Source organism: Artemia franciscana, chromosome 1 (assembly GCF_032884065.1).
Source record: "Artemia franciscana chromosome 1, ASM3288406v1, whole genome shotgun sequence".
Classification (NCBI taxonomy): Eukaryota; Metazoa; Arthropoda; class Branchiopoda; order Anostraca; family Artemiidae; genus Artemia; species Artemia franciscana.
In genome coordinates, this window is record NC_088863.1 from 31,898,677 (window position 1) to 31,919,823 (window position 21,147).

The window sequence follows — 21,147 nt, forward strand, 5'->3', positions numbered from 1 at the left end:
TGAATATAATAACCTTGGACCATTTTGGAAGAATTAACGAAAGACGTACCAAAGGATAATTTTTAATAGGATTTACATTTTGCAGAGATTATTCTATCGAAATGAGGTGGCAATATAAAGAAGAACACCCCTTCGAGAAAAGAAGACAGGAAGGAGAAAAGATCCGTCGCAAGTATCCAGACAGAGTTCCTGTAAGCCTGAGCCTACTTGTTTTATGTTGCCTTTGCTAGGCTATCAAAATTGAGTGGATTGATAGGTAGTCTTTAGGACAGAAATAAGTCATAAAACATTACTAGATCCTCTCTTTTATGTTCTGCTGCAATGTAACAATCAAAGGTATCACAATGTAATTCCAGTTTCCCCCTCTCTCCCCTGGTGGTACCAGTTCACTACAATATAGAAGATAGAGGGGGGGGGAGCAATTGTGTTTGTTTTCCATGGAAATCCTCAAAATAGTAGTTTACTAGAATCATGTAAGACAATAGAACAATATCCCCAGTGATCAAACAGAGCATAACCTGAAATACTTAGACTGAATTGTATCTTCTGTGATTATGGAGTTTAGGTCTCCTGAGATTTTGACAAATATCCTTTCTGGTGGTGAAAGATGCCCAGTAGCTTAGAAGCTAACAGTAGATATGGAACAGTTCAATACAAAACATTTATTTGACAACAGACTGCTCATAGACAGCCAACATGGCTTCAGATCTGGGTATACAGTTAAGACAAATCTTATAGATGCTTATGGTGAGCCTATATCTCTAGTTGCTAGACCTCAATACTTGAGTTGAAATGATCCTTTTAGATATTACCAAAACCTTTGAAAAATCTGTTGTCACCAGCTAAAGATAAAACTAATTGCTGTTGGTGTCCATTAAAGGTTGTAGAATGGGTGATACAGTTCCTTTCAGGAAGAAAGCAGAGAGTTAAGGTATTTGGGGACAATGGGCAAGAATTTTTTTCAGAAGTTGACAGTGGTGTGCCTCAGGGAACAATCTTAGGTCCAACACAATTCAATATTTTTATTAATGATGCTTCAGAAGGTGTAACAAATAAAATGAACCCTTATGCTGATAATTCAGAGTTTATTAGCTCTACAGAGTCATCAATTACAAGAGTTTTTGTACAAGAAGACCTGAATTTGATTTCACAATGGTCCTGTTAGTAGAAACTTGAATTTAACATTCAGAAGTGCTTGTCAATGCACTTCAAGGGAAAGAACATAAGGTGACAGTACCATATTATAGGAGGGGATGGCTCAAGAGAATTGATTGACTCTTTGGCAGATAGGGGAGGGGAGATTTGGGAATTGTTGTTGATGATGAACTAAAAGTTAACAAACATGTACAAACAGCAGTTGCCAAAGCATCCCAGACCCTTGACATAAACAAGTTTTCAGTACACAGCAGATCATCCAAAGTTATGACCAAACTGTGCAAAGGTCTTTTGCAACCATTGCTAGAATTTGGGATGTGTGTAACAACACCCCTGAACAAGGGTGATCAGCAAAAAATAAATTATGTCCAAAGATGGGCAACAAAAGCTGTTGACAAATGCAAGAATAAGCTAAAGCTCCCAATACTTGTGTACAGGTGTCACAGAGGGGATGTCATAATGACTTGTAAGCTTTTGAATGCTGACTCTTCCTTCAAAATCCATTTCAGTTTGATGAATCATCCAGAACAAGTGGGCATGGTAAGGGGTTTTCCTGGAAGAGGGTAGATAACAAAGTCCACAATCACTACTTCTCCAATAGAGTGATTGCCCATTGGAACAATCTTCCTGATGCTGCTGTAATTGTTACCTCTGTTCATACCTTTAAGATTGCTGTTCCCAAGAATTGGTCCATTAAACCATGGAAGATAGAGTGGGATACAATTGAGTCAAGGGCTCCCCATCATTACTAACCAGCAACTAACTCTACAGGATTTTTCCTTATTTTGCTGAACAATATGATTTAAGGTAATTTAAGCTCACATAAATGACCTATTAATAAAATAAACATGCCTCTTAATGCCTTTTTTATGCTCTTTTTGAATATACTAATTGCTTTACTTGCAAATTCATCTTTAAGCCCTTTACATACCTTCAAAGATTTTACTTTTTTTATCTTAGTCTAGATATGGCTTATATACCTCTGTTAGCATCAATCTTGTTAAAACTGGTTTACCCATATATTGAATTAACAGTAAAAAAATTAAGAATCAATAAATACCTGGGAGTTTGTTTACCAGCTAAATGCCTCTTCAACAGACAAATCACTATAGAATCTCTTATTAGGCCTAGGCTATGCCACTTAGAAAGTGAATTGTATCCTTGGATTTGTCTAAAATTTCTTAATAAGAATATGATTTCTAACAATTTGAAATGCACTAATAGTTAAAAGTAGAGTATTATCATGGACATACACTTTAAGCTTGAGCCTAAACTTGGAATATGCTGCTTAATCATAGACTATTGCCAGATTCATGCATTGACAGGAAATTTTAGCTGTTTTTGTGGGTGCCTTCTTGAATGCTCAGTAAAGAAGAGGTTATTTAGATGTACATCTACTTGTAGCACCATCAGTGCCACGTTTTTATTGCAGCATCCTGGTAGCTGGTAGCTTCAAGCATCCTTGTTTTTTTTTTTTTTTTTTTTTTTTTGTATACAAGATATTGTAGAACAACTAAAAACTTTGGGGCGTGCATATGAGCTCCTAAAATGAGGCTAGTATCCTTGAAATAAGAGGAGATGAGACATGTTCCAAAATAGGTTTGAATATATAGGATAATTAAGTTATGGGCTATTTCAGGGGACTTAGGCTTCGATTTGCACTTTAAATTGCTTTTTGTAAGTGGCTATAGAACTTCAGTTGTTCATCAAGTAGCATTTCTATATCTTTTTTTAAGGACTTATCTTTAGCAATAAGTTTGACAGTAAGTTAGGATTGGACATGGTGTATTGGTGACAGGGATTTTTGCTACCAAAGATAAGGACACTACACATTGGTATGTTGAATTCAAGAAGCTAATCCTGTGCCCATGTTTGGATTTTGTGAAGGTCATTTGGTAGACTTTGTTGATTTGTGAGCCTGCACAGCTTAGGATTCTTGACATAGAGAGTGATGTATCTTGGTAAATTGTTGAGCATAACACATTTTTAACTCTGTTCAGCATAGTAAACAAGTGCTAGCAACCATAGCAGGAATTGTTGCAACTATTTATGGGGCTACTTATACTTCGAAAACAAATATTCTAAATTCAAATTATGGATTCAGTTTAAGAGATCAAATGGTAGTAGGCTTTTATCACCAAAGTTGGCTGAATATATTAACTGCAGATTAATCAGCAAGTTCAATTTCTAAATCTTTTGGGTACTTCTGAACTCGGTCCACTGCTTTTTTGACAGTAAGGTCACTTGTAATTTCTTGTAAGGCTAATGCCATGGAGTGCAGAAAAAACTCCCCTAAAGATAACACTAATTTGAATTGAACAGTTATATCTCTTATGACATTGTCAAGATCAGCATTGAAAATGTTGTGCTTAAAAACAGTTTTACAATCATGAATCATGTATTACATCATCCTTGCAGTCTTGACCAGTTAGTCTCTTTTTTTGTTTCTTTCTTCTTTTCTGCTCCTCTTGATGTGGTTGAGTCAACCAAAGTTTAAGCCACTGTCTGATGCAAGACTACAGCACCAATTGTGTTCCCCATTCGTTATCCTTAAGCCAAGTCCTTTGTTTAAGTCCTTAACAACACATTGTGATTGCATTTGATTAGGTTAAAGCTGCACCAGCTTTGTTATTAGTATTTGACTCAACATGACGAAAAAGGTAGAAGACTCAACATGATGAAAGGGTAGAAGAAAAAATGAAGTATTTTTAACTTACAAAGGAGTGATCAGATCTTAATGAAATTTCATATTTAGAAAGGACCTCGTAACTCAGATCTCTTACTTTAAATCCCGACTGGATCCAGAGTCATTAAGGGGGGGGGGGAAGTTGAGGGAACCAGAAATCTTGGAAAACACTTAAATTGGAGAGATCAGGATGAAACTTGGTGGGAAGAATAAAAAAAAAATCCAAGATACATGACTGACATAACCAGCATGGATCCGCTCTGGATTTGATGACATATGGGGGAGTTGGGTGGGGGACCTAAAATCTTGGAAAGTGCTTAGATTGGAGGGATTGGGATGAAAATTGGTGGGGGAAATAAGCAGAAGTGCTAGATACGTGATTGACACAACCGGAACGGATCCGCTCTATTTGGGGGAGTTTGAGGGGAAGGGTTAATTCTGAAAAATTAGAAAAAATGAGGTATTTTTAACTTACAAAGGAATGACTGTATCTTAATGAAATTTCATATTTAGAAGGACCTCGTAACTCGGATCTCTCATTTTAAATCCCGACTGGATCCAGCATCATGGGGGGGGGGCTGGAAATCTGGGAAAACACTTAAAGTGGAGAGATTAGGATAAAACTTGGTGGGAGGAATAAAAACATGTCCAAGATACTTGACTGACATAAACAGACTGGATCCGCCCTCTTTGGTGGAGTTAGGGGGGGGGCAGTTTATTAAAATTAGAAAAAAATGAGATATTTGTAACTATGAATGGGTGATCAGATCTTAATGAAATTTGATATTTAGAAGGATCTTGTGCTTTAGAGCTTTTATTTTAAACCCTGACTAGATCCGGTGACATTGGGGGGGGAGTTGGAGGGGAAACCAGAATTCTTGGAAAATGTGAAAATTAAGGTATCTTTATCTTATGAATGGGTGATCAGATCTTAATGAAACTTGATATATAGAAGGATTTTATGTCTCAGATGCTCCATTTTCAATTCGAATCGGATCCATGGACATAAGGGGTTGGAGGGGGGAAACAGAAATCTTGGAAATGCTGAGAGTGGAGAGATTGGGATGAAACTTGATGGGAAAAGTAAGCACAAGTTATAGATACGTGATTGACATAATTGGAACGGATCTGTTCACTTTGGAGGAGCTGGGGGGTGTTGATTTGGAAAATTAAAAAATTGAGGAATTTTTAACTTAAGAACAGGTGACCAGATCGTAATGGAATTTGACATTTAGAAGGAACTCATGTCTCAGAGCTCTTATTTCAAATCTCGACCAGATCTGTTGACATTGGGGGGAGTTGGAGGGGGAAACCGGAAATATTGGAAAATGGTTAGAGTAGAGAAATCGGGATGAAACTTGGTGGGTAGAATAAGCAAATGTCGTAGATACGTGATTGACTTAACCTTACCGGAACCACTCTCTTTGGGAGAGTTAGGGGGTGGGGCTCAGTGCTTTGACGAGTTTGGTCCTTCTGCAAGTGCTAGGATGATGGAAATTGTTAGGCGTGTCCAGGAGCTGCACAAATTGACTTGATAAAGTTGTTTTCCCCGATTGGACTATCTGGATGGGGGGGGGGGGGCTGAAGGGAGAGGAAAAAGTAGAAAAAATTTTGATATTTAGAAGGACCTCATGACTCAAAGCTCTTATTTTAAATCCCAACCAGCATTAAGCCTCCGATTTTCCTTTTAAATCAATCTATTGATTTTTATAATTTTACTAGAGCTCATACCATATGAGCTCTTGACTCGCATGGCCTCGTCACTAGTGCCATATGAGCTCTTAGCTCTTGTTTTTATAAAAAAAATTGTTAGACACAATTTTTATGCTTTCTAAGGATTGGTAACAAGTATTAAATTGATTGAAGTGTTGCTCCTGCAAACTTGAGTTGGCAAAATAGACCAAAGGTTTTGACAAAGTACACATTGTCACAGTACTGTAATTTTTGTCTCTGTTAAGATTTAAACCTATTCTTTTTATTTTAACTGGTTGGTCTTGTTTATAAGGTAATGCTAGTAATATAATTTAGAAAATTGTAATTTATAAACTTCTAACAAATGTATTATGATAGCCTGAACTTGCCTGCTTATTTCTTTTTATCTTTAATTCTTTTAAACTACACGTTAGTATCATTTTTAAATAAACTTGTCTATAATACAGGGTACATGTATAGAAATTAATTTTAAGAGTAGGGCAAGTTCATCAAAACCTCTTGAAAACAGATAAAATAAGCAAAACATATGGGAAAAACCTAAAGAATCTAGACATTTGCAAAGATTGAGGCTCAAATGACATCCCCCTCCACACCCTGAATATATATCTTTATAGGCTACCACTATTTTAAAATAAGCAAAATAAATAATTAATTAGTCTACTCACTTAGAATATTTGCTATTAGGGGATATCTGCTAGAATGTTTCAAGAGCAGTTTCCTGTCTCATTATACTGTTCGTAGTGTGAACTACTATTTCAAAAATTATGCACAATGATAAAATTGATGTATTCATAGGATTCCAAACCACAACGAAATTGTTGATAACTGTATTATGTTCCCATTTAAGTTGGTACTTCTAGTCACTCTTAATATTAACACACACTACTGTAGATTTGTTCAGCATGCCTTTACTCTTGCAATGAAATCCCATGTCAGCAGGTATGGAAAAGTTCCAAAGCTGTCAGTAGCAGAATTCTGAAAGCTACCAACACTTGAACAGCACAACATTTGTTTTGACAGGTTTTTTTTTTAGCAAAAAGTATTTTTATATGTAAAAATGGTATTTCCAGGCAAAATATGCCAACAAATTTGAAAACTACCAAGTAGTATTGCTACTAAGCTACCCCAATTTTTGCACAGCAGCATGTCAGCCAGATTGAAAACTGAATTATTGTTTTGAAGCTTACTTCAAGTCTGTCAAGGATTTTTTTGATATTTTGGTGGTCTGGGTTTGGCAGTTTCCCTTTCATATTACTCTCTTGATATTTGTTTTTTATTATTTAAAGGGATGGTTAGTTTCTGTATTTCTGTCTTAAGTGCCTTTTAGCCTCCCTGCTAACTAGCCTTTGAGGATTCAAATGGTTGTGTATAATTTTCCCTATTATCCTTTTTTCCCCTGTGATGTAGGAATCAGAAAAAATTAATACAGACTAAATAAAGAACCTGGATTTTTAACTGTGAAGTGTGATTAAGCTTAAAAACGACCCAATATTACCAAAGTAAGACCGCACCTCTCCCATCTTTCAGTTGCCTTTTGCTACTCAGTGTAGATAAAAACATAGTCAATAAAGTATGCTCAGTTTGGCTAAGAATTGGAATCAGAATTGAAATGTGGGACCAGAATCTGAACAAAGAGTTTATTCATGTGCAAGGTTGTGAGTAGGGGAGGGGCACAGGCCAATTAAGTCACACCATTTTGGTTTTCACCAATCATGTAGATTGAAAATCCCACCCTTACTCATAGAAAAAGGGTATGGTGTTTCTGAGAAATTCACTTGCCATGTTTCAATTCTGATGATCTATATTTTGATAGATGCCTGCAATTTGTCAAAATATTATTTTTGATGAAAATCAAATATTATTTGAGAAATATTGTTCAATTCGTTTTTGATATTGACTATCATACTTTTATCTTTGTGAATTTTAAATGGAAGTGCTTTATTTGCAAACAGAACAAAAAGCAAATACATTAATGAGCAACATAATAAATATAACCAGACGGTTACAAACCAATTCTCTAGAACCAAAACTTAGATTCTATACATTTGGAAAGATGTGGGTTCAAATGACAGTGGCCTCCTCCCCCCTGAACAAGTGAAGACATTAGCAGGAATGTTTTAGTAACTTAAGGAAAAACGAATGCAACGCTACTCAACCCCCCTCTCCCCTCCCAAAAAAAGAAGGAAAACAAAATATTATATATTCCCAGAGCAACAGGATTAGACCAAATAACACACATATATAGAAGGAAGACACGAAAAAAAAAAATAAACAACCAAACAAGTTAAGAAAAAACCTTAGCAAAAAATATTACTACTTTTTAAGTTTTTAGAGTTATATTTTTGAGGTAGATAGGGTACTGAGCAGTGTTGGGAAATACTTAAGTAATTACTTAAGTAAAAATTCTGAGTACTTTTACTCTACTTAAGTAAAAAAATTCTAAAGTACTTAATACTTGTACTTAAGTAAAAAATTGAAGTACTTAAGGGTACTTAAGTACTCAAGTACTTTCTTATTGGCACAGAAAAATTATATCAGCATAATGCAGGGCTGGTGCAATGGATTGAACTGCCTATATGTTAGTGGATGAATGGATTTTAGTCCTTGAAAACAGCGGCTCCCAGCCTGGTGGAAAATTTCAAAAAAATTTACTTTTTTTTTTCTTTCTTTGGCTGCCTAGTCTAGGTCATACCATTTTACTGACTATCTGGACATTTTTATTGGTAAAACTACCTGAGCTTATGAAAAGAAAGTCAAACCTAAGACACAAGCACAGACAGTTCAGTTTTTGTTAGCCCAACTGTCTTAGCCTATAATTGGGTTCACTTTTATAGCATTCGAGCCAGATAGGAGGCCCTTTCAAGCTTTGGACGCTTATTCCCCTTGCAATTTCAGTCAACTTATGTTCAACTAACATTAAATTAACTTTTTTATTAGTCTAGCAAATGTCTAAGTTTATAAATTGAATCAATTGCCTTGCCTGACACTCATTGCAGAATGGCCCCATTTTCACTTTAGATGCTTGTTTGCCTCTCATTCTTCTCATTGTTGTTGATTTTTTAATTAAAATGGAATAGTTGTGGCATCAAGTCATGGCTAATTGTAGAAAGGCCAAGACAGATAGTCAAACTGAGTGAGAAGCAAACCTGGCATTAATCCCCCCTCCCTCTTATTAGGATTGTATAAAAATGTTGCTAGTTCATTTGTTAATAGATGTGTCTATCTATTTTCCATCCATACGTCATTGCTAGGGCAGTAGAACCAGGGTAGATAGTCAAAAAGCTAAGATAGTGATAGAACCTATAGTTTTCCGAGTGTTTGGTTAACCAAACACTTGGAAAACTTAGTGTCTGGAGATGAATACTCTGATCTTAGTGATAAAGAAACAACTCATGATAATTCTCGCAACCGCAGCCATAAAACCAATTCTGTGAAGATGGAGGTTTTATCATATTGAAATGAGAGGCGAAAGGAACTATCAAAGTTCAAAGTGTACCCAAGAAAGGTACTATCAGAAAGGCTCAAAGTGTACCCAAGGGTAATGAAAGTTTTCAGGAAGTACAACTGTGTCATTCCTTGTTTGCATCTGCAGAACGACTTTTTTTGGTAGGTGGTGGAATTTTTACTCCAAAAAGAGACGTGCTCGAAGATTGAATGTTTGAAAAGCTTCTGCTGTTGAAAGGAGCAACTAAGAAATTAAGTTAAGTTATGATGAAGCTGTAATGAATGAACCTTGTAAATTCTTTTCTTTTTTTTTATCTTAATTGAAGCAAAATTCGATTTGTCATGAAACCAATGACTTTTTTTCATGAAAACTATTGGTTTTTCTGAAAAGCAGTCTATTTCTTGGTAGAATCTTGCTTATCTTGTCAACTTGGAAAGGAAATGGATATTAAAGAAGTGTTTTGTGTGTTATTTACTGTAAGTGAAACATTAGTACTTGAGTACTTAAATACTGAAGTACTTTTTCGAAAGTACTTATTACTTAAGTATATTTTTAGAGAAGTACTTAATACTTGTACTTAAGTAAAAATTTCTCTGAGTACTTGATACTTGTACTTAAGTAAAAAAAAAGAAGTACTTGAAGACAAGAAGTACACAAAAAAGAAGAAAAAGAAGAAAAAAAAGAAAAAAAAGAAGTACACAGGACTGGTACTGAGGTAGGATTTTTTAAAGAAATTGGTGCAAAGTCAAAGGATGATGAACTAACCATTCAGTCAGAGAAAGATAAATTTGGATGTAATTTGAATTACAAAGATTTGAAGAAACAAAAGGTGAAGTATATCTAAGTGCCCTAGGAAGAGCTATGCTCCCTGTGGTACCAGATAAAAGCTAAAGAATTTGTTTCTACTATTGATGGTAGCTGATAAATATGCTGATAAGGAGCATTTCAATATAGTATATTCAAAATTAACTATATTCTTTCAGGTGATTGTTGAAAAGGCACCAAAGGCTAGGATTGGTGACTTGGACAAGAAAAAGTATCTTGTCCCTTCAGACCTGACAATTGGACAGTTCTACTTTTTGATAAGGAAGCGTATTCATCTAAGACCAGAAGATGCTTTGTTCTTTTTTGTGAACAATGTGATTCCTCCTACTAGTGCTACCATGGGAGCTCTTTACCAGGTACAATAAACTTGCCAGCTTTTTTGATGCAGTAGAATATTTTCATAGTTACTATCAACTGCTGCATTTTATTATATTTGTTGAAAAATATTGGTAGGACTTTGAAGAGACAGTACAAATAGATATGAGAAGTTCTGTCCTTTATTGTAAAAGTAAAAATTCTGCATGTAATTATTTCAAAACCAATTTTCTGCTAATTATATTTCTTAAATTACTATTTCCTACAAGTTTCTCAAATCAAAATTGATTATATCTTTAGAATGTTCCATGTATTATGTATTGTTTATTGTTCTTTACCCACCACCTTGATGTAATTGTGGTGAATATAACAAGTTTTTTTCCCAGAATGTCTCAATGCAGCTGTAGGTCTGAAGGGTTTACTTAAACATTTCTTCTTAGCCTATGTCCACATTTGAGCATAGAGTTGCTAGTTGCCAGACCCATGCATAGATGTACGTGTGCATACAATTCTTTGGAGGAAGGGTTGGGATTTGAAAATTATGGCTAGGAGGGAAGAACAAAAGAAATACATTTTTTTTAAGACTATTATTGTTCAAGTTTCCTTTGGAGGGGCAAGCTTTGGACCACTTTAAATTTGTCTTAAAAGAGAACCTTAAAGCATTTGTAGAAGGGAGGGTATTGGTCCTGTTGATCCCCTACCAGGAGGACTCTGGGCTAAAAATTAACTGTGGTTTAAAACTTACCTCTCACTGCTAGCCTCTATCTAGAAAGAATGACTTTATTTTGCCTTTTTTCCCTTGCTAGGGCCTTCAGAGTCCACAGATTTGCTCGGGCCTTCAGCCTAAGCAATTGCTTGGGCAAAAAAAATTATAAATGAATGTGCATTTTCACTTTAATATACATATACTGCTATTTATCTTAAATTGTTAATAATATTTTATTTATCAAAGTTATAAAAGTGAAAACATTTAAAATTTATTTTTTTCAGTAAAGTGCAAATTGTGTACCGGGCTTAGGAAGGTATAGGGGTATTGAGCCCTACTTATGTTAATTTCTGCTCATTTTGAGTTTGACTCGGTTATTTATTGTAATTCTGTTCGTTTTGTGTTTCATTTATTTATTGATGCTGATATGTGGTAGTTTTACGTTTGGTATATTATTTGATTTGATTTTTGCTCATTTTTGGTTCAATGGAGCTCTTTACTTTTCTTTGAAAAACTTATTTTGTGGAATTTTTTTAAAATTAATTTCGGTTTGTTTTATATTGACATAGTCTTTTCACGGGAAAAGAACATTGTAGTTTAAATCTTTTTGATTTTTCTTTAAGAATTTATAATTTGGCTTGCTATTTGTATGCTGGAGAAAATTATTCAACACTTTTTAAGAACATACACCCTTTCTAAAATCTTGACACAAATAGCAGTGCTTAATTTATTTTTATACTTCCTCTAGTTCACCTGAAAAACAAAACTAGATACCATTCGCAAAAAAATCTATCTATGCTCTTTGACAGTTTGGATACACTTGGACTCTTGATTTAGTTAAATTTTAAGAGCAGAAGTAGTAATAGATGTAGCCCCGAAAGTTGGAACGTAATACCCTCTGTCGTTCTTGGGATAATGCTGAGGTGCCTTATTGGCAATCAGCATACACACTGGGCTTTTTTATTTAATTTTAAGGCAACATTTGGTTTTTAATATAATGGGCAAATTGCATAACTGGGAGGTTGACCTACGCAATATCCCTAGAGATACAGTTGCAAGACCGTCCAGCCATGCTGAACAGAATGGCCATCTTAAATTTTGATTGGAAGTGTTTGAAAAATTATGAGCTAAAGAGGTGGGCTGATTGCCCTCCAATCACTTTAGACTCTTAAAAATGGTACTAGAACCTTGAATTTCCAATCAAATTAGCTAATTTAAATTGTCAATGATATTGTTTGCATTGATAGAGTGGCGCTGTCTATGATATTGGTTATATACCCTTTTAATACTTGCATGCATCTAATTTTTTCGTTTTAACTGAAACTCCCCCTAAACATTTCAACTTAATGACCTTAGTGTCATCAGTTACAGTAACCGTAGAAGTAGTATCAAAAGTATACACATAGTGTATTCTGGTATTGGTTAATAGAAATTAAACCCGTTTTTTCTTTAATCAATTTTTCGTAAATGGAAAAGCAGTGTGGTCTAAGAAATTAAATTATTGTATTCTGGTTATTTCAAAATCTGTCACAACTTACCCTGAAAGGTCTAACGTAATAATATATACTGTTGTTGTGATATTGCTTTGACACCCTGTTGACATCAGTTCAGCATCCGTCTAAATATTCCTTGAAACCTTCATCTTAATACCCTTAGCTTGTATAGTATCAATGGTTGTAGTAGCAGTAGTATGAGTATAAACACAACACCTTCTTTTCAACATCCCCTTCCACACACAATGAAATTTTTTAACTTAATACCATCAACCGGTCCTTAAGCATCGCTGATGCGTCCTCTTCACAACCTATGTTGCCATAGAATGTTTCGATTTATTTCAACACATTTACAATATTGCCCAAAATTTTCGCCTTGATGCCCTTAGGTTTAGTAGTAGTAATAGTAGTGGTAGTAGCAGTAGCACTAGTAGTTATAGCAGTAGCAGCAGGAGTAGAGTTAATAGTAGTCCTAGCTTTGGTAGCAGTAGTAGTAGTAGCAGTAAAAATAATAGTAGCAGTACTAGTATTATAATGCAAATATTGTATTTTGGTTTGTTCAACACCCCCCACAACAAGCGTTGTAAGTTTTAATGTCACACCGGAAACAGTTCCTAATATATTGCTGATATGCCCTTTTGACAACCTGCTTATGGATGGCAGGTTCTTATCGGTACAACAGAAACTTTCAGTAATATTCTCTGAAAATTTTACCTTCATACCCTTTGCCATAGTTGTAATACTAGTCATAGGAGTAGTATAACTACTCAACTTAATACAATGAGCAATTGCTATGATATTGTCGATTTGCTCTTTGATAACCTGTATATTCGTATACTTCTTGAAATTTTCATCTAAATGTTCTTAACCTTACAAGTAATGGCGATAGAAGTAGTAATTGGACTAATGGTAATAGTAGAACTAGTAAATGCTGCAGCAGCAGCAGTATTAGTAGTAGTATGCACATATTGCCATTTGGTCAATTGATCCTCCCCTTTAAGTATTCTCTGAGAGTTCCCACTTAATACACAAATCAATTCTTATGATACGCTATTTTGACAATCTAATTGCACATAGTGTTTTTTGTTAATTCAAATTTGCCATCAATACACTCTCAAATTTTACCTTCATAGACTTAGCCTTAATAGTATTATTATCGCAGTAGTTTCGGTAGTAGTAAAACTAGTTGCAGTGTTAGCGTTGTATTAGTAGTAGTAGCAGCAGCAGTATCAACAGCTGTAGTAGCATGTGCATATTGCCTTTTGGTCTTTGAAAAGTGCTTTCATGATGCCCAGAAGTTTCACCTTGACACGTTAAGCTGTTCCAAAAATATTGTTGATGTGCGCTTTTGACGCCCTTTTCATAATACCCTAAGCCTCACAAGTTGCTGCAATTGAAGTAGTAGTTGGAGTAGTTTAATAGCAGTAGTAGCATAAGTTTTAGTGATAGTAGTGGTAGTAATAATAGTACTTGTGGTAGTAGTAGCGTGCAAATATTGCCTTTTTGGTCAATTGATCATCTCCCTTATCATTTCCTGAAAATCCCAAATTAATATGCTCAGTCATTCCTGAGTTAAACCCTTTTGACGACCAATATACACGTAACATGTTATGATTTAATTCAACACTCCCCTCAACATTCCCTGAAAGACTCTTCTTAGTCCCCTTCATATTTTGGGAAAGTAGAAGTCAAACATGCACACCTTTTGTCAATAACATATATTATATGTAAACAATGAACAGATTGCATAACTTGCTGCCCTGGCCCTGAGGTCTTGGGGGTGGGGGGTTGACATATCCAAACGCATAATTACTAAACCTTTCAACAATGCTGAAAAAATTGATGTCTCAAAGCTTTGTTTGGATGTATTTTTATGGAAAATAATGGGCGTGGGAGTGTCTCTCACATCACTTTGACTCTTAAAAAGGACACTATAACTTCCAATTTCAAATCAAATGAGACCGATCTGAATTTAATATGACCACCGATTCCATAGAAACTATATGCCCCAAGGGAATAACTTAACACCCTTGTCCCAGGGCTCTGGGGGGCTGTGTCAACCCTGGAAGCATTGTTATATGTTCTTTGGACTATTTTAAACAAAATCGCCATTGCAGAATTTCAATCAGATACATTTGGTGAAAAGAGGGGTAGTTGGATGGCGTTGACCTCCATCACTATTGATTCTTCAAAGGGAACTAGAACTTTCAATTTCTACCAAAAGAGCTACCTCTAAAGTTTATACAACCATCTCTTCCATAAGAACCTTAAACCTTAAATCCCCCTGTGGTATAACTTACAACCCTCTCCTGCAGGCTCTGGTGATTTGTATCAACCTCAAAAGCCTTGTCATATGATCTTTGTACTATTTTGAAAAACGACTATCTCTACATACCTATTTGATGCATCTCAGGAAAACACGACGTGTTTATGTGTATTGGGAGGGGGTAGCTGCACTCTGATCACTTTCATTCTTAAAAAAGGGACACTAGAACTTTTGATTAACAATCCAATGAGTCTCCTCCAGAGCATATACGACCCCCCTTTCTATAAGAACCTTATATGCCCCCAGAGCATAAGTTACAACCCATGCCCTGAGAGCTGTATGGGGGGGGCTGTCTTCCTCAAAGACATGATCTCCAGACCCTTCAACTACGATGAACAAAATAGTTATCTCTAAATTTTGATTGGAGAATGTTAAGGGAAATGATGAGTGTTGCCGGGGGGCTGCATCAATCCTAGAGGCATTATTATATGTTTTTTGGTCTATTTTGAACAAAACCGTTTTCTTATAATTTCAATCAGATAGGTTTGGTGAAAAGAGGGGTTGTCCGGGAGGGGTCTAAATACCCTTCATCACTTTTGACGCTTGAAAAGGAACACTAGAACTTCCGATTTTCAACCAAATGAGCCACTTCTAAAGTTAAACAACTATCCCTTCCGTAAAAAACCTTAAATGCCCCGCGGTATAACTTACAACCCTCACCCCCAGTCTCTGGTGTTTTGTATCAACCCCAAAAGCCTTGTTATATGATCTTTGGACTATTTTGAATAAAATAACTGTCAAAATTTTTTATCCGATGTATTTCGGAAAAACATGACGTGTTGGGGGGGGGGGGTAGTTGCCCTCTGATCACTTTGGCTCTTAAAAAGGGCACCAGAAATTCAGATTACCAATCCGATGAGTCCCCTCTGAAGTATATACGATAAACCTTTCTACGAAGACCTTAAATGCCCCTGGGGAATAACTTACATCCCTTGCCCTGAAAGCTGTGGAGGCGGAGGTGTCATCCTCAAAGATATAGTTTGTAGAACTTTCAACTACAATGAACAGAATTGCTATCGCCAAATTTTTATTGGATGTCTTTGGGGACATGATTATGGGGGGGGGGGGTGTTGGTTGCTCGCAGATCACTTTTTACTTTTGCAGAGGGCAATGTAACTTCCAATTTCAAATCAAGTGAGCCCCATCTGAAGTTCGTATGACCACTCATTCCATAAAAACCTTTTATGCCCCAAGGCATGACTTACAACCCTATCCTCAGGACACTGGGGGTATTTTTGTGTCAACCCTAAAGGCATTGCTAAATGTTCTTTGGACTATTTTGAGCAAAAGTGCTGTCAAAATTTAATCAGATTAGTTTGGTGAAGAGGGGCTGTGGGGGGGACTAGCTCCTTCGTCACTTTTGACTCTTAAAAAGGAACTACTTGTTCCAATTTTAACCAAATTAGTTTCCTCCAAAGTTTATACGACCATCCCTTCCATTAAAAAACCTTAAAAGTCCCCAGAGCATAACTTCTAACCCTTACCCCCAGGCTCTGCGCGTTTATTTCAATCCCAAAAGCCTTGTTATATGGTATTTTAACTATTTTGAATAATATGGCAATCTCAAAATTAGATGTATTTCGGGACAATCCGACGTGTGTGTTTGGGGGAGGGTAGCTGTCCTCCGATCACTTTGACTCTTGAAAAGGGCACTAGAGCTTCGGATTACCAATCCAATGAGTCCCCTCTGAAGATTATATGACCACGCTTTCTGTAAAAATCTGTATGTGCCCCGGGTATAACTTACAACCTTTTCCTGGGGGCTGGGGGAATTTGTCATTCTCAAAAGAACAACCCTTGAAAAACAATCACTAAAATAGATGAAACCTTTCCAATTAACGTTGAAAGGGTAAGCGGAAAAAAAAAATATCCAATTTTGAATGCCAATTCAAGGTGCTAAATCTGAGTTATTGTCTTTTTGAAAGCTGACCGATTAGCAGATCTGGTATCATCTGATAATTTCTTAGGTTGGGAAATGTTATAATATAAAAGAGGAAAATCTGAATTGACAAGTTCTTTTTAAGTGGAGTTCAGATAAGTGTCTCCAGTATCCCTATTAAGGGCTAAACATTGTTGTAGATATTTTGATTTCAATTGTCTCACTGAAATTTTGCACAAGACCTTTAATAGGGACAACAATACATGTGTTTTCAAACAAAATGAAGTGGTGTGGGTTATTGTACACATGTAGAGCCAAGGTGGAATAAAAATTCGCTGGCCTTTGGTGAAGCTTTATGGCTTTGTTGATTGAAAAGCCGTGTTCCAACAACTCTCTCTTAGAGTGGCTGACGGATGCTTCCAATATAAAAACAGCAACAAGTAAAGGGGATCCTATAAACACCACTACTCAAAATGGGTATGGTTTTATATTTACAACAGTTGATAAAGTCTGTATTTTATTTGGATTTTTGGATGTAATGTTCAGGTTATGTCTTTAAATTTTTTCTTTTCGTCTGAATTAAACGCTTTCAATTGGGGATTTTGTGTGATTGTTTCTGCAGTTTTAATTTTTCTACTTTTCCACTGGGATGTCCTAGTTAAGGTCTCAGCCGAATTATTTGCCCTTTTTTTTCTTCACTGGCTGCAGCGATCCTCGTTTTTTTTTCTTCCTTGCGGATATTTTTTCGTATCTTGTCGTGCTTAGGTTGTATGGTTTCAGAAATGATTTACTGTTTCTGTTGGTCACTGTGGTCTCAGTTCTATCATCTAAAATGTTCAATCCCGAATAACCATTCTCCTCACAAGTAATGCGTAAACATAAGCCATCTTATAGCATTTTGAGCTACATTTTCTTCATCAGAATTATCTAGATTTGTTTTGTCTTCTTACTACTTGCACTATCTTCTTTTCAGGACATGAATTTCTATTATGGTTGTTCTTATTTTCTTAATAGTTGGTATTAGCTTTCTTGAAAAACTCTCGCTTTGACCCTGGCTCAACACCTTTCGTTCACTGTCGACCAGTTTTAAATTAAAAGATTCATGATAGAGTTAAGAAGTAAATAAAAGCAAATTCGGGCTATGCAGTGCAGATATTCTTTATTGCCTTAATAGGCCAAAGTATCTGTTGTAGGCTTATAGGATGCGATTTTGTTTCTTTTCCTGATTAAATATAAAAACAAGTTTTTTAAATGGAAGTAAGGAGCAACATTAAAACTCGAAACGAACAGAAATTACTCCGTATATGAAAGGGGCTTCTCCTCAACGCCTCGCTCTTTACGCTAACGTTTGACTCTTTCTCTTAACTCTATTTTTAAAACAGTAAGAAACTTTAGCGTAAAGAGCGGAGCATTGAGGAGGAGAACCCCCTTTCATATACGGAGTAATTTCTGTTCGTTTTAAGTTTTAATGTTGCTCCTTACTTCCTTTTAAAAAAACTTGTTTTTTTATGTTTAATTTCTGGACGTTATTGAATAAATGCATGTTTTGATCTTGGCTCTCCGCACATAAATAATTAAAAAAAAATTTGTATATTAATTATTTGCAATTAATCGGAAGATTTTGAGAAAAAAGGAGCGAGGGAGGAGGCCTAGTTGCCCTCCAAATCTTTGATTACTTAAAAAAGCAACTAGAACTTTTAATTTTTTACAAACCTTTTCATTGGTAAAAAATATTCGTAACTTATGAATTAACTTACATAACGAACTTCTATATTCGTATGTTTTTATTGCGTAATGAGGGGGGTTCAACCCTCGTCAATACCTCGCTCTTTAAACTAAAGCTTAGATTTTGTCCCAATTCCTTAAGAATGACCTCTGAATCACAAAGGCCGTAGAATAAATAGTTGAAATTACTAAAAATACTTTAGCGTAAAGAGTGAGGTATAACTAGGAGGTAAACCCCTCATATGCGTAATAATTTTTTTTCGTTGTTATAATGCTACTCCTTACTTTCAGTAGAAAAAACTTTTCATATTTATTTTTTCATTGTTTTTTTCAAATAATGCTAGAAAATCCTGCGCCCCCTTCATTGAAATTCTCTTCCTCCATGAGAAGTTTCTCCATGGAAATGTCCTCTCATGTAACCCCCCCCCAACTCTCCCCCCTAAACCAAAAAATCCCCCTGAAAATGTCTGTACACTTCCCAGTAACCATTACTATATGTAAACACAGGTCAAAGTTTGTAACTTGTAGCCCCTCCCACGGGGACTGCGGGGGGTGTAAGTCGTCCCTAAAGACATAGTTATTAGGTTTTTCGACTATGGTAAATAAAATGGCTATCTCAGAATTTTGATCCGGTGACTTTTGGGAAAAAATGAGCCTGGGGAATGAGCCCTCTCGCGACATTCTAGGACCACTCAGTCGATACGATCACCCCTGGGAAAAAAAAAACAACAAATAAACACGCATCCGTGATCTGTCTCCTGGCAAAAAATGCGAAATTCCACATTTTTGTAGATAGGAGCTTGAAACTTCTACAATAAGGTTCTCTGATACGCTGAATCAGATGGTGTAATTTTCGTTAAGATTGTATGACTCTTAGGGGGTGTTTCCCCCTATTTTCTAAAATGAGGCAAATTTTCTCAGGCTCGTAACTTTTGATGGGTATAAATGCTATTGGTGAAACTTCTATATTTAAAATCAGCATTAAAATGCGATTCTTTTGATGTAACTATTGGTATCAATTTTACCAATTGGTAAAATTTCATTTTTTAGAGTTTCGGTTACTATTGAGCCGGGTCGCTCCTTACTACGGTTCGTTACCACGAACTGTTTGATGAATTATGCAGCAAAGGTTTGCAATAGAAACTGCAAGAATTATAACGAAACTACATATAAAGATAACGCATCGATTTGGAAACCCTGTCAAAGAATTACAACAAAAACATTAAATTATTAGGCTTACGCCTGCAAAAACAAGTTGCTGTGAATACCTCCCTCCAAAGATTTTATTGCCTTCAATATAAAACAGACAAAAATAGGTTCCTAACAGCCAGCGAATAAGCTTTGCTGTACCATGCAACAACGCTAATTTGACAAATGTTTGCTTGTCAAAACAGGTTTCTAAGAGAGAAAAAAACACTTTTTAAGAATGGAATTTGACAATCAAAAATCACATAAGTTCAATTTTTAATAGCTTGACAGGTTATCCTAAACTTCTTCATCTACCCTAAGTATGAAATCTATGAAACGTGACTGGGACTAACCAAGTTCTTTTCTTTCTACTTTCGTTGTTAAAAATTCCTCTCAGCCTATGAATCAATTTTTTTAAAAACCTTTCTGCATTGTAGCATACTAAACTTTTTCAAAATCCATGTTAAAGTTAAAACTAACAAATAAAGTTTAACTTGTGTGTGTCAAGACTGGGCCAGTCATTGCCTCTAGAAAAATATTCAGGTGTATAGACTTTCACAAAAAATGCACATTCATATATGCCTCTGTTCTCTCACTCGCCTTTCCTTTTCTTCCACCCTTTCTTTCTCTGTCTCTCTCCCTTTCTCTTTAGTTTTTTCCATGCTTGTAATGTAACATTCGATTCTATTCCAGGATTACCATGAAGAGGACTTCTTCTTGTACATTGCCTACAGTGATGAGAGTGTTTATGGTCAGTAAATTTAATGGTTATTTCTTTTCTTTCTTTTATTTTTATCCGTTTTGAAATAAGTGAGAATGTCTCACAGGTAAAAGTGAAATTTATATTTACATATACATCAAACTCGTGTACGGTTTTATTTTTGTTTTTCTTTTTTTGTTAAAATTGTATAGCGTTTGAGAATAAATGTGCATTTAGCGGCTTGAAGATTTATTCCTTTTTTGTAGGTTTTACTCTTTTATTGATATTTTTAACACTAAATATAGTACAAGAAAAGATATTATTTTAATACCGTATCAGATTGTTTTTGGGAATATTCTTGATATAATTGTTGAATGTCCTTATTTTTAGCTTTAGCAGCTTTTTTCCCAGATATATCGTAACTTAGTTTAGTAGGTACGCATATATATATATTTTTTTCTTAACATGTTTCCATTTCTCGTCTATAGTATCCATGGGAAACAATTCAGTTCCGGAACGAATATTCTGAATAATTCGTTATTAGAAGATTACGACAGCCAACAAAGCATAATTCCAGGAGTGTTTCACGTACTCTAGTCGACACAGAAAAAGTGAAATTGGAGACGCGGGGAACATGCTAAGATCTAGCAAAATACATAAGTGTCCGCGAAATATCTGTGAAAATATAGAATATACTTATTTCATTAAATATGCAATCCTAGCAAGGCAGACTAATGTACAAAGCAGGAGTTTTTGAATATAATTTCTTCAGTTTATGCTGCTGATTTTAAGCATAGAAATCATAGGCTGCGCAATAATGCTATAGCTTCATTTTATATTTTCTTTTTTTCTTTTGATTTGTAATTAAAAGGTTCCAGTGGTTTTTTAAGAATATAAAGTGATTGGAGTGCAACCAGCCCTACTGCCTCCGTTCTGCAACTGCCTCCAAGAATGAAATGACACCCCACACCACTTGGGGCAAGGGCTATAA

General features: G+C 35.5%; 2 protein-coding genes across 2 annotated transcripts in view; both read left to right on the forward strand.

The window, feature by feature from the left end:
• The window catches only part of LOC136028679 (ATP-binding cassette sub-family F member 2-like), a 335,229-nt gene that overhangs the window by 152,119 nt on the left and 161,963 nt on the right, over positions 1–21,147 (forward strand). The window lies entirely within an intron of this gene.
• On the forward strand, positions 16–20,402 carry LOC136028632 (gamma-aminobutyric acid receptor-associated protein). The gene is made up of 3 exons (XM_065706465.1): positions 16–191; positions 9,983–10,180; positions 20,150–20,402. The coding sequence occupies exons 1-3, from the start codon at positions 102–104 to the stop codon at positions 20,213–20,215; spliced, it is 354 nt and encodes a 117-aa protein (XP_065562537.1). The 5' UTR covers positions 16–101; the 3' UTR covers positions 20,216–20,402.

Coding starts and splice junctions, on each gene's coding strand:
- LOC136028632 (XM_065706465.1), top strand. CDS start 102: ATGAGGTGGCAATATAAAGAAGAACACCCCTTCGAGAAAAGAAGACAG. Junction 192..9,982: donor AGTATCCAGACAGAGTTCCT/GTAAGCCTGAGC, acceptor ATATTCTTTCAG/GTGATTGTTGAAAAGGCACC. Junction 10,181..20,149: donor CCATGGGAGCTCTTTACCAG/GTACAATAAACT, acceptor ATTCTATTCCAG/GATTACCATGAAGAGGACTT.